General features: G+C 41.6%; 2 protein-coding genes and 1 non-coding gene across 6 annotated transcripts in view; 2 read left to right on the top strand and 1 right to left on the bottom strand.

The window, feature by feature from the left end:
* Window positions 1-2,979: 2,979 nt before the first annotated feature.
* pex2 (peroxisomal biogenesis factor 2) lies at window positions 2,980-11,824 on the bottom strand. 4 transcript variants are annotated; one of them, XM_042510522.1, is made up of 3 exons: window positions 11,771-11,774; window positions 11,657-11,692; window positions 2,980-4,636 (listed from the first exon to the last, which is right to left on the bottom strand). In XM_042510522.1, the coding sequence occupies exons 1-3, from the start codon at window positions 11,772-11,774 to the stop codon at window positions 3,660-3,662; spliced, it is 1,017 nt and encodes a 338-aa protein (XP_042366456.1). In that variant the 3' UTR covers window positions 2,980-3,659. The 4 variants fall into 4 exon arrangements, with proteins under 4 accessions (XP_042366456.1, XP_042366457.1, XP_042366458.1 ...); XM_042510523.1 differs by lacking the exon at window positions 11,657-11,692 and having other exon boundaries at window positions 11,771-11,824; XM_042510524.1 differs by lacking the exon at window positions 11,657-11,692 and having other exon boundaries at window positions 2,980-4,633; window positions 11,771-11,800.
* Window positions 11,825-12,278: 454 nt separating this feature from the next.
* LOC121960984 (myosin-9-like) overlaps window positions 12,279-14,372 on the top strand; it is a 156,794-nt gene continuing 154,700 nt past the window's right edge. The window contains exon 1 of the mRNA XM_042510887.1: window positions 12,279-12,512. Within this exon, the coding sequence (XP_042366821.1) occupies window positions 12,279-12,512 (234 nt within the window). The remainder of the gene's footprint in view (window positions 12,513-14,372) is intronic.
* Window positions 12,558-12,639, top strand: trnal-uag. The gene has a single exon. It is a non-coding gene; the product is annotated as a tRNA-Leu (tRNA).

Here is a 14,372-nt window from a genome sequence, read left to right as displayed (position 1 = left end):
TGTAACAATCTGCATGCATGCTTTTAGGGATATCTTTGTTTCTGATGTGGAGGAGGAGGATGCAGCCTACACTGAAACTTTTTTTAAGTTATACAGTAGCATGACCTTCATTGACGTGCATCATAAGATACAAGATTTTTACTGTATTTTCATGATCTTTGCGTTTGCTCTTCCAAACTACGCATATTGAGGTGAACATATAGATCCTATATAGATTCCAAATCATCCAAGGTCTTGAGAACAAAGAAGGAAAGGCCAAATTGTGTATATTCCCAAACCGTAGCCGCTCCATCTTCTCTCAAGGTGCGAAATGCAACCAGACAAAACCTCAACACCACGATAAAAGCTGAGGAAATTACTTCCTTATTTTAGGAGTGATTGATTGTCCCCCTGACCTGTTAGACTGAAGAGGTGGTTAAGAAGAGGAGGCAGACTAAGATAATTGGGCCCGGTGGTATCCAAAGCCCGGCAGGTGTTGAAAGAACTCTCATAACACAGGTACCTGCAGCGGCTGCAGCCCTGAACTCGAGCACACCTAGGATTTCACTACCTTGGAGGAATTTTGGTGTTTTATGTTTGGCATGTCTTTTATTGAATAGATGAAATATGAGGGATACTTGTAAAACCTACTGACATATTGGACATGCCACAAGAAAAAAAAATACAGGTGTCAAAAATCCACTGACGTGTCAACAAATAAATGGTGCATTTTTTTGTTTCATCTTTTCTTGGCATGAAAATAATGTCATTCGCTCTTTGAAAGTGATGTCAGTTGTTGGAAATATCTCCCCCATTACAAGAGAGGTGTAATTCCCTTACCTGTTGAAAAGTAGGTAAAAGCTTACAGCATGAGCAAAAAGGATCAGAGATGGAATTTTGTTGAAGTGAAAAAGCACAGGTGTTTTTACTCTTTAATTTCATTAGTGATGCACAGGGCTTCCGGAGTCCTCCTAGCCATTTCAAATGAAGAGGTAAAAGCCGGGCATAAGCTTAAATGATAACATTCTTTCTCTGAGAAAAATATGCATGTACGAATCAAAGCTATTGTACTATCCTTATTATTATCTGCAAGCCAAGGGCTCTGTTCCAATTAAAGAATACCACAGATGGACCATTCAGCAAGCATGCACACACAAACGAACCTACAATAGGTACAGTAAAGTACCCAGTATTACAGAGCCAAGAGAAGAGCTTTTTACTTTAAAAACTATTTAATCAGGAAAATCAACGCCTCACATCAAAGAAATGGAGATGAGGGACAGGCGGATAAAGAGGCTCATCAAAGAAGGAGATCTAGTTAGGGATTCAACGCCCTAATTCCCTTTCTCTTAAAACCTTCGTCAGAGGGGGCACAGGGCCAATTTGCTCCCTAAATGGCTGCGTGTGAATGGGCAGATTGCTTTGCATAGCCGCTGGGAATCTGGGCTTCTTCCTCTTTTTCTTCTCCACACGGAGCCAGTGAATTAGAAAAGATCCAAAGACAGATAGGCTTAACGGAGCCCTAGCTACCTTCCTTAAGTCCAGAGCCCTGTTCCAACTTCCAACTAATTCAATCCATGGCCTAACTCAATTAATAGACTTTAATGCACTGTTTCTTCTTTATCTGTTCTCTTTCCTGGGGATTGGGGACTTCACTTGGAGTTGTAGAGTAATATCTGCTAAAAAGGTTTGGATTGTAAGTCTGCCTGAATGTTAGAACAATGACACGTCCCGGCGGTATTACGGTATATGCATCCTTAATCTCAAACATCTCCTTAATCTCGCCTTCTGGGACTTGCCGTACATTCATATAATGTAGGGCATAAAATATTGACAAACAGCTCTCCCCATCTCTGGCTCTATATGCATTGCTATAGGATTCATTAGTCAAAATGTCCTTGATGTGAGAAGACTTCCGAGTATCCACATGATACGCCCGATGTTCTTTACATAATGTCAAACCAATCATCATCTGGGATTCTAACCTCCACCTCAAGGTGTGCGTTTTCTTTTAATCAAACGAGGGGCTATTTCAATACTTCTATGTGGTTTAAACTGTACAATTCATTAATTTTGGCCTTGCATTACCACCAAGGACATATACTCTAGCACATATGCTCTGCGAAGAACACATCGGTCAGTAACATAAATAATTAAGATCAGCCCTGCCAGTATTCTTCAGGGCATTCATGCACCTCATGAGGACAAATATTTCATGCTATCCTCTCCACTCAACAGAAACACTAACCTCATCTGAGTGCAAATGTGTGTACATCTGTCTGAGCCGGTAGATCTGAGACCAGCTCTCCGCAATAGGCTTTCTATCACGCCTGCAGTTCCGATTGATCGTCTCGGCAATCAGCAATTAAGCCCTAGTGATCAGAGCGGGAGAGGGGAGGAAGGGGGAGGGAAGAAGAGGTGGGAGGTAGCCCCTCCACCCTCCAACCCCACCCCACTCTTCTCTTGTCAGCCCAGGAAAGGCTTCACTCAGCTGGGGTGCGTTTGGCCCCGGGCTGGGCTCACTGGTGGAGGTTAACTCCAGCATAAATAAGCATCTTTGGACTCATTACAGGGATTAGAGAGTAATTCGCCTGCGAGGAAGGAGACGACTGCCAGGGTTTTGGTACAGTTTACTACAGTCTTATAGGGGCGAGGGCCCTGGAGATTACAGAGGGAGAGAGATGGAAAGGCAGCAAAAGAGAGAAAGGCCAAGGGAAAAGAGAGGCTGGCTGTCAAGTGTGTGTGTGTGTGTGTGAGAGTCAATCCAAGCCCCCGGCTGCCCCCTTGATCTTGAGCATGTTGGGGTGCTGTGAAAACGGATAATGGGAGTTAGAACGACCGGGCCTGTCTAGAGAGAAGTGTGCTGATTGTTATAACTTTCCCTCATCTCTCTCTCCTCCACTTAACTAAATAAACACCCAAGAGGTAGCACTCTATCAATTTTAATGATGTTGAAATACAATTTAGGCACAAAATACACAACAAATGCTAATTTGGCCATGATGAGAGGCATCAGAAATTCCTCCCATTATTTATTCAGCTGACTTTCTGCATTTTTCATCAGAACAAATATTCCCATTTCAACAAACACACACACGCACATACATGCGCACACATACACGTGCTAACACACAGCCAATTTGGAGCATAAATCAACACGTTCGCTCATCAAATATATGCTGTGTGGTTCTCTGTAGTCTGTCCAGTGCACCAAAGACAAATAGTTCTGTCCAAAGTCCAGCTGGAGAAACGGAAGGGGCAGTGCATTGTCAATATATGCACACATATATTAAACATAGCAGGTCTGTGTGTGCTCAGAAAAGACACAGGCATCATGAAGACTGAAGTCAAGTCATAAACTCACACGACTACTTAGTGAATCTTTCAAAAAGGAAAACAGAACAGAGACTGTTAAAAACCCTTTTTTGTGTTTTAATATAATTATGCCTTTACAAATCATTTTTATATGATTAAGTTTAATTATTCTGTACATTTTCATAAAATTGCATAAAACTTTTAACACATTTAAATAATTATACAAGGTGGTTAGTCATGAGTCTTTTCACTGCATGTGTGTGTTCCATTTGTGCAGCTATAAAGATATTTTATATGATCAATTTAGATTCAATGAGTCCCTGTAATTACAAAATAAATTTAGTCATGACAGCTTCTTCACATCATCACCTGCCAATCAGCTCTACCTCCATCTTGACCGGCTCAGGCTGCCCTGCCTCTATGCCACATTTTGGGCAGGTGAGATAAGGGTCTGCAATGCTGTGGCTTTTGATACAATAGTAACAGAAAACATGTTGGCAGCCCACTGTATGAGGCATGGTCGGCCACTCTCCGCACAGTCCGCACTCCTTCCACACTCCTTGCCCTCCCGTCGCTCTCTCCCCATCGGCAATTTCACCACCCAAAACAATCGAAAGCATAGTTGCCTTCAGTTTCCTTGTATTGATCAGCGGTAACAAGAAGATGAGGAACTCTGCAAAGCCATGCCACAGCAGCTCGCGGTTCATGTACTGGTAGGTTACATCCCGGACCACGTTGGGCTTGCTGAAAGCCGCACGAGCTCCCACAATCCTTTCAGCCAGGACAGGATGGCGACCTTTTCTTAGGAACACAAGAAAGTTGATGAGACTGGCGAGCTGTGTGATACTAGAAACAAGGGTCAGGCAGTTGCGGAGACCCTGCTGGAGTAAACCACCGTCTCTTTCAAACACAGGCCCTCCTGAACCCAACCACAGCAGCAGGCTGTGGGAGCGCTCCTGGAGCCAGCGTGGACCTGCAGTGAGCAGGGCCAGACCCAGCTTCTGCCTGCGAGACAGAGCTCTGTAACGGGGAGATGAAGAAAGGATGTTGTGGTAGCGCAGGCTGAGTAAAGACTGGCCCACAGTGGCACTGTTAGAATAAAGTGTGAACCTCCACAGGAGCAAATGGAGCAGAGCCCTCAGTTCAGGCTCCAATGGGGTGAGTAGGCCTGGACGGCAGTTCTGGAAGCACTGGGAGAACTGGGTCCACACCAGCTGCTCAAGGGCTGAGTCTAGCTCGAGGGCATCCAGCTGGCTGATGCGCAATACTGGGGTCTGTGGGTCGACATCAGTTTGGGGATGTCCAACTGTCCTTTTTTGGTTGTCCTCACTTTCCAAACCTGCTACAAAATCACAAAGAACAAGGATTTATGTTAATGATATTTTCAGGAGTGGTCTCCAATTTTTATAATTCATAAAACATGTGATGAAGATTTTTTAACAGACTGCTTCCAGTGTTTCCTACAGGATTAGAATCTATGTTCAGCGGCAGCTGTGTGTGTTCCTTTTTTATCATTCTATGTCCCATCTCTAAATTTGTACATTTTTGCTGGTTTGTAAATGCAGAACCATGAGTTCCTTTTTTTTCCTAAGCAGTAGTTTGAGCAGTTTGAGTCACAGGTTGGATATTGATCTGGCAATCTGGTCGGAGCTGTGTTCCCAGGCACTGCGAATGCAGTCTCTCATCTGTATTAAGCGGGTTTACCCATGTTTGCAAAACTTGTGTGCATGTGCTAATTTTGGTGGAAAAGGGCTAATTCACTGCACGGGGTGTTCTGCACTCTGGGCCCCAAGAGTATGGTGCAAAGAATAACCAACCAGTATATATATTCCAACAGCACTATAGTTTGAGCCATCATTCCTAGATGTTACGATATTGTATTAATCAACTTTATTGTTAACTTTATTGTTTATTGACAACTTTAAATTTTGGTTTTAAAAAAATTAAAAAGTATAATGAATACCTATCCCCAATGATGGCAAAACTACCAAAACAATATCTTGTTTGTAATAAAAAAAAAAAATAATCCAATACATGGATTTCTCATGACTTGACATTATAAAATATCTTATTGATATACAGGCAATACCATACTTGATCTATTAAAGTCATGAACATGAACAACTATTAAAAGGACAACCGGGTTTTTGGGAGGAATGAAGCCCTGGAGGTGAGGCCCATCCTGTTAGGAAGGTTATTTTTTCTTTATACATAGGAACGGAAATCACTTTTCACATGTAAAACCCGTCCTTAATGCAACCTTTGAGCCACGCATTGCGGAGGAGCAGGGGGTCTTAGACTGCTCTCTCCAGTGTATAAACACACACAATCCAACACACACACACACACACACACACACAGGAGGCGAAGCCCAGGGGCTCTTGGTGCCTGCTCCCTCTGGAGATAGGGGTGTGTGTACAAATCACATCACTAGGGATTAGGCTAACGGCACAGTCTCTGGTACACCGTAAACATCTGCCAAATGTGGAACAATTTTCTTCCCCCTAGAGTCGACTCCATATGGGATCCCACCATTGTGACGTCTGGGCTATTTTGCGCTGCATACGTTTTCCAAACTGCTCACAGTTCCCCCAGTTTTATCTGCTCTTTTCCTCAAATGAAATGCTTAAGAAGTAGGAGACTAACTAACGCACGGAGAGACAGAGCAAGGGGCCCAAAGAGAGAGAGAGACAGAGAGGCCTTTTTCTGACAGTGGCTTTTGTGTCTCGCTGAACAGGATTTGTCACGAGGCTTTAAAAGAGATTTCAGCCGGGTAAATATGGCAGTTTTGACAGAAAGAGAGAGAGATGATGGTCACTTTAGACGTTTTTTTGAGGAGGTAAAAAAAAACATTCTAATATGCGGTGGCAATGCTCGGGTTTATTGTGGCGCACAGGACCATCTGTGTATTCATGATGTTTCAATAGAGCCAGGATACACCGTCCAACTAAGTTAGAATTAGCAAATGAATGAAAAAAGAGTGAATTCCCGCTGAAGTAAGCAGGTGTGACAAATTCATTGAGCTGCATTTGAAATGCTGCCATGTTTAGTGACTAGAACCTCGCCTGTGACGGAAGTAGAGTTTGGGTTTAAAAAAAAAAAATAGAGGTCTGAATGTGTATGGTAACCAATAAACAGGCTCCATTTGTTTAGCTTAATCTGAAAGTTTTTCCTTGATGGGAGAAAATGTGCAGATTATGTGCCTGTGTGTGTATGTCATGGGGAGACTTGATCTATGCAGAGCTCTAATACAGAGCTAAATTAATCTATCAGTCCATGGTTACACAGACATGCACACACACAGCCAGGTGGTGGAAATCCCCGTCACAGCAGCAGCCCTCTCGGGAGAGCAAACCCGGCCGGGTCCAATATTCTTTTCAAAGCCTTTTATCGAGCAGTTTACAAGTTATGAATGAATATGTTTTATTTGGGGAAACACGGTATTGACAGCCACCTATCAATAGTAATGTGACTATTGTCAAGGGTCTGTCAATATTAATGTAATTATGATGTAGAGGGATCAGAGGGATGCCGGAGTCGGGGGCCAAGTAACATCTCCTGCCCACTGCCATATCAATAGCTGGGATTGCTATTGACAGCTCCCCTTCAGACTTGCAGCACTTGCCAAATATATAACAAGCAGACACTTCAGTCAATGCCGGGCTGCCTATAAAAATTAAGCATTTGAATTTACAGGGCTTTTACCGTGGACAGCTGGAAATCCATGTTCCTTATGTAATAGTCAAAAGTCACAGTCAATGCCAGTGTTTACAGAGCACTGGCACGGTGTGCGTTAGAGGACAGACAGCATTTGCACATAAAAGTACACACAGACACAAGCAGACTTTCTCTGTTGAATCCACTCAAACACACACACCTGATGTGATATATTGACTTGATAATTCTCCTGTGGGTCAGCCAACCAACCAACCAACCCGCAGACAAAATGCCCTCGCTCGGAGAGTCGGCAGCTGACAAGCAGCAGGGTCAGATGGCAGGTTAGAGGAGATTGCTGAAAATCAACAGAAAATCCAGGGTCTGGGTTCTGGGGTCTGGCTTTTCTACCAGAGCTGTATAAAATACTTTAAAAACATCTTTCTGGGAATATTAAAGTGTATTTTCATTCAGGTCAGAAGAGAGGTTTTTCTCCTTCCCTTGTTCCCTTAGCCTGTGCATCTTGTTCAGACAAAGATAGCGCACTGACTCAAGGCTGACTGCCATAGCTTACAGACAACAACAACAACAACAACAACAACAACAATATCCAATCTAACAGGGAACACACTGCAACATCGCTTCAAGGCAAAGGGGGCCATGACCAGCGTGAGGAAGGAGAGACGAGGCAACAAAAGCATACAGAGCATCAGACTGAAGCCTCGCAGCTGCACTGGGTCATCTGAAAACTAGACAACTGTCTGTAATGACAGCAACAGAAAGATGGATAGACAAAGAGATGGACAAAAAAAAAAGACAGACGCGTCAGACAACACGTCATGAAACCCCCAGCTGGGAGCTCTGAGCTACTGTCTACTGATACAGTGAAGGGGAAAAAAAACTGGGGGCAAAGATAGCTAAGGAGAAAAATGAGGGAGGGGAAAACAGATAAGCACAAACCTCTCCCTAGGAGCTGACCTTGAGACTGACGGTCACAATAAAGGAGGAGGGAACATTCCTGAAGCATATGCGGCTCAGCCACACTGAGGTGCCGGCATCCAGGGAATAGCCTATGGACAGAGGAAGGCTGCACTTTCTTCTTGACCTTGGCTTTGGTGTCTGGGGAGGAGATGAGGGTGTTTAGGGCAGGGGGACTAAAGACTGAGGGATGCTGGGAAGGTGGAGAACCTCTGGGGGATTTCTGCTTTTTCTGTGGCGGACAAGAAGCTGCTCATGAGGCTATCATTCCCTGCCGTTTGAAAACTGTATGTCCAAAAGTCTCAATTTAGCTCCTGGCGTGGCGCAGGGCTCAAATTCCTAAGCACTTAGCTATGGTTGTTAGCATAATATATTTGCTGAAATAATGCATAAACGTTCACTTGGCTTACTATGATTGTAGCGAGAAATAGGCTATGCATTGGCAAAGCATGCTGGATTACAACTTTACATTTTCTTCTCTCGCTCATGTAAATTAATTTGTGTAAAAGCTCTGGTGAATAAAACCTATTTCTCTGAGCACTCCAGTCTCGTTTTTTTCCCCCTCGTCTCTCCCGCTCCCTCACTTTATTGCCCTTCTTTCGCCAGGAACGAGTGCGGGCCTATTAGCCATGGCCTTCTAATGTCCTCACTATGAAAACGGATGAGAATGTCAGATTTAGAACTTTTAAGAGAGTGATGTCATACAGCAGACCGCAGGCATTACGGGGGACGCTAAGATTACCCAGGCGGTAACCAGACTAATTGTTATGAGTCTGTTTCATGAAATATGAATGTGTGCAAATGCACAGAGGGGTCTTCAGGCTGTGTGTATGTGTGTGTGTCACACACTAATGCTTTATCAAGGCTCTCCTCTTTCTGTAATCACCCAAGACTCCTCCGAGCAATGGGGTGAGGGCCAAGCTAATGCCTGAACATAAAAAAAAATACACATCAGTTAGAACAGCACGTCTGACACACAAAAAATGTGCTCTGCTTAATCTGGTTTGCTCAGAAGGTGAATTATTTAAGAGAATTAATTGATTTCAGGAGTAGGAAGGTTGAGTATGCTAGGGCTGTATGAGTAATAAGTACAGGGGTTTGCAAAAAAACAACTTAAAAAGTAATGAAACATTTAGAGGGCAGAGAAGCACAATGAACGTGGAGAAAAAAGCAGAACAGCTAATAAATGAGAGAGCTGAAGTCTTTCTTAGGAGTCACTGAGAGAGCACTGGGGCCTCACCTCATGCAAATAACATATGTTATACAGAGGAATATTTGATTAGCACCTTCTGCTTTATGCATGAAAACATTTTGTCAGCTTTTTTAATCTGTCTCACAATTAAAATGTGTGTGGGAGAGGAAAATTTTAAACTGAGGTGAAGTTAATTTTTGTCAACCTACTCTCTACAAGATGTGAAGGTAACTGTGGGATGAGAGGTTTGCGAATTTGCAGCAACAGTCAAATCCACTGTGCTACTTTTCAGAATCCCTCTCTGATATGTATCTGTGAATCAGTTTGGGAAATTGGATTGCTGCCACTGCAAATTGTACCACTAATGACATGTCAACATGTTATACTTTTTTCTCAGTTTGGAAGAGAAAAATGAATATGATGTAGACATTTTAACACAATTAATTTAGCACAATTAATGTTAAGAGGATCTTTTAAAGGTCCTACATTGTAAAAAGTCAGATTTTCATGTCTTCTTAATATAAAGCAGGAATAGGTGCTACACATATACTGCGAACATATCAAAATGATAAGTTCTAGTAGAAGCCTAAATTACATGTATGAACCTGAAAATGAACACATTCAAATTGCCTATGTGTAACAGTTGTAACAGGAATTGGTAGACAAACTGTGTGCCAAATCAGTCTGTGTAAGCTGGTAAATATGGTGGCACTGCAATGACAGCAATAAAAAAGTGTCCAAATATAGAGCTGAAAATAATGATGACACATAGATGTATTAGATAATTGTTGAGCTTTTGAAATTAAAGTCACAGTTGAAATTAAAAACCCTCAACACTATTGGTCAGAATATAATTGGCTGTGCTGTGTATGTAGCAATGACTAGAAAACAGAAGTTTATTTGTGTTTGTTTTGTTTGATCAAAAACTATATAATACACTAAAAAATATTCTTAGCAGAAATATAAATGAAGCTATATTTTTTCAAGTAAAATGTAACTAAATTCAATTACATCAAAAGTTAATTTATAATAATAACTAAAGACAACATAAATATGCTTTGTATAAACTCAAGTAAAACAATTTGAGTAATATCTATGTGATCAGATTGCTTTTCTGTTTGACTTGAATTAAAACATAAGGTTTATGTATAAGATCAAGTTATGTTTAAATGTATTAATCAAATAAACACATAAGGTTTATATTTAAGGTCAACTTGGCTTTATATGTATAATTAAATCAACACATATGACTCTTAGGTTAGACTGATGGTGTAGGGGTTAGCACTGTCACCTTGCATCAAGAAGGTATTAGGTTCGAGGCTGATTTGGGGAAAATTTGGACTTTGGGTGGGGGGCTTACAATTACATAAACTTACAGTTTATGGAAGTTTGTGTGTCAGCCCTACTATAGTCACCTCGTAGTGAACTAAAGTTTATGTTTAGGATTAACTTAAATTTATATTTATTAAGTAAGCTTAAACATAAAGTTCATGTTAAAGTTTGCATTAATTTAATTTAATTTAATTTAATCTAAGTTACTAAATGTATTCATGCTGTCTTAACTTGATATTAAACTATTAGATTTAATGCATTATTTTACCTTGAAATAATGTAATAAAAATACATGGAAAGTTGACATGTAATTAAATTACTTAAAGTCAATGTTTATGGCATAATTATTTTTTTGAGTGTAACCCAGGAAAGCAGAATTATCTACCAATAAGTGAGTACATGACCCCACTGCCTTTATCACTTGCCTTCATCTGGAAACTGTATAAAATGACCTTATGACCCCAGTGTGAGATCACAGCCCAATTTAACTTCAGCGACTCCCTTAGAAACACACTCATTACACTAAGTGTTTAGCTCCAGAGGCACACGCCTGTACCTCAATCTCATGCAATCAGCCGCTCCACATTCTCCTCATAATGACATTGTCTTTTAATTTTTTAAGCCCATGCCCATCAGTCTTTAACAACAACAAAACCCAAATCTGCTCCATTTTGATAATAAGGCAAAAGCATTATGTGATAATCACAGTGGGGATTAGGTTTTTGGCAGAGTGTGCAAGAGCAGCGCAGTCAAAGCCAGTGGAAAAGAGAGATATAACCAAGAGACAGATAAGAGTAGAGCAGTGATGATTGGGATGAGAGAAATGAAGTGAGTAGTCTCTTGAAAATCAATAAGATCAACTTTGCCTTGAATCTCAATGTGGAAGGTTTTGATCTGTGGCACTGATTATTTAGGGGAATAATGGAATTATGTGCGGAGCGGTATAACATACTCTTGAGGGAACACACACTCACAAGGTTACCATCCAAAGTTGCAGTTGGTAAATATACCTGAATATGTGTGTGATGAATGCTAATTCACCATAACGCCAGTTGGTCGTTTGAACTGCATGCACTGTGTATATCGGTAGAAATCAACAATCCATGTGTGTTTAACACAAACGTGCAGTTTAATATCGCTTTGCACACAGCACTGAGAGCTGACAGCAACACGGAGGTGATAATATTAGACCACGAGTCTTCGCACCGTTCAAAAGAAGCAGTCGTGATGCATCTGAGATCTCTGTGAAAATATAAAGGCATGAAAGTAAATAATATATCCTTGAATGTTCGCTAAACAACATCACGAAGACATATTTACCCATTTCTTTTCAAGGCAAGTCAGTCCTCTCCGACCAGACGAAAACAATCTGTATTTCCGGGTTATGCAACTATACCCCGCCTCCAAAAGAAGACTGACCAATGATGTACCGTAACATCATGACTACGATGACAATTGCTATAAATGAGCCAATCAAATCACAGAGCGCCAACGCAGCGGCAAACTGCAGGGTGAAGCGTCGGTGTGTCTGGAAACAATTCAAAGTCCTGCGTTGTAGTAACGGCACATAGCGACCAAGTTGTCGGTGAAGCTACGGTAATTTACACAAAGTATCACAGATAATGTCTTTTGTGCACTCAAAATGCCATGCATTGTGTTTTTTGAGGTTTCTCTACAGTTGTCTGATAATGCAAACCGCGAGGCTGAGCAAACATTCAACTGAGCATTCAGCTGGAGTGACAAGCTGTGATTATGAGTGTTAGCTAACGGTAGCTAGCCTTTTCAAGCATTTCCTCCTCCTCCTCCTCCTCCTCCTCTTCCATGAGCCATGAGCCAAAAGTCAACCTCAGCAGAATCGAAAAGCTCGAGGCTGTCGGGACAGGGAGGTGATACTTTGAACCGGTCCTCTCCCTCAGCAGAGGAGCCGAAAGTTGACATCCGGGCTCCTGAGACAGAGACAAGCAACATTAAACAGCTTCTCCACGAGTTCAGAGGACTTTATGAGCAGAGACTGAGATGTCTGGAGCTCGATACTACTCTCAACCAAGAGGAATCACTCCAGGTGAGGAGTTGCTCGAAATTATGTCATCACAACAGCTTTCACAGAGGTAGCGTGGCCGAGCGGTCTAAGGCGCTGGATTTAGGCTCCAGTCTCTCTGGAGGCGTGGGTTCGAATCCCACCGCTGCCATTATGAAGAGATAACCCTGTCATTAGCCAATATAGTGAGCTTAGAAATTTACTGGAGATCACATGACAAAAAAAGTGTTGAGCAAATTAATAAACAGCAAGATTCCCCTTAACAATGGCAATTTGTAACCCACTTCAACAATCACTGCTGTTGTCTTGTAGCATTGTGTGTGTTTCCAGTGTGGTGAGGATATGTTTGGGCAATATGAGAAATGTATGTATATTATTTCTCCAAATATTCTTGATATTGATATTCCAACAACATTGTGTAGTTGACTATTGGTCATTTCTTTCACATAAAATATTTTTCATAAATATTCAGTGAATGATAAATAGTCAGTGGTAATCCGTTAATCATGATGGGATAAAGATCCGCACACAACTTTTTTTTTTTTTTGTAAACACGTTATTCACTGGACAACATTCCAGTCTTTAAGAGGCTGTACCAGGTTTACAGAGTTTTACAGATGGATGCTACTGGTATATTATGAACCTGTAAGACCTGAGGAATCCAGTAGTACCAATCATGACATGCTAGTTTCTCAGGAAGTGGGCTGAATTACGCTCCAAAGTGAAGATACATATTGGCGATGGAAAAACGAAAAACGTCATGGTCATTTCACAAGGGTCCCTTGACCTCTGACCTCAAGAAATCTGAATGAAAATGGGTTATGTGGGGAACCCACAAGTCTCCCTTTACAGACATGCACACTTCATGCTAGTCCCATGCAGTTTTTTGCTGGCATTTGTTTCATAATCAAGACAATCTAATAAGATTGCTTTACCTTGTCAATTTGGACTTAATAACTGTTCCGAAATGCAGAACTGAAAACATGTGATTAAGACATGTGGTTAGTGGCGATTAACTATTGAAATTCTGCAATTAATCGCAATTAAAATAATTGTTTGACAGCCCTAATTATTATATTAATATGAAAAAAAAATTGCCCAACTTGAGGTGATTGACACAGCGGAGTGAGCCAAAATTCTAACAATCAAATACTGACCCCCTACTCTGCAGCCTCCTCAGGTAAACATACAGTGCTCGAGACCGTGGATCCTACTCATGCGTCCAGTCAACGGCATAAATTATGTTTTTTAAAAGGCGTTATTGAGAACCCCATTCAAACTCAAAGTCTCTACAGGATGTGTAGTTTTCTGCCAACATCTATTGTCATTAGGTCATCATCCATTCAATACAAATCAAAGAGCATCCTGTCCACTGTGACTCGGGCATCAGAAGATGACCTCTGTCCTGTCAGACAAATGACAGGAGGAAGCGCAGGGGTGCTTTCATAAAGCCGCAGCAGTTGTAACAGGTGGCAAATTGCATTATGTTTCCATCTGAGCGGCAGAGATCAGGAACACAGATCCACACTCATATTTAAAAAAGAGAGGTTTCTAATCATCGGGATTGTCATGTGACATCATTTAGCTACAGAATGTAGCCTGTGTGAGCTGGGCTGTGCATCAAAGCAAGTGTAACAAGGTTTCGAAGATGGGTTTCGGTCAGCCGGCCCCAGTCACGGGCCTTCTTAACAAGGTTATGTGTTCAGAACCCAGGAGCTCCCAAGTCCTAAAGGTTGATGTGGACAATTAATCATAAAGCTTGTCCATTGAAAACACAGAATACCATTCATCCATGAACCATTGTAGGTTTATGATGTTACCTGACATGTTAGAACAACCTCCCAATTAAAGGAGCTCTGTACAATATTCAGAGCATTTATATAG

The sequence above is a fragment of the Plectropomus leopardus genome, chromosome 21 (assembly GCF_008729295.1).
Source record: "Plectropomus leopardus isolate mb chromosome 21, YSFRI_Pleo_2.0, whole genome shotgun sequence".
NCBI classification, from domain to species: domain Eukaryota; kingdom Metazoa; phylum Chordata; class Actinopteri; order Perciformes; family Serranidae; genus Plectropomus; species Plectropomus leopardus.
The sequence above is the reverse complement of the archived record's forward strand: the minus strand, read 5'-3'. Positions and strand labels throughout refer to the sequence as shown.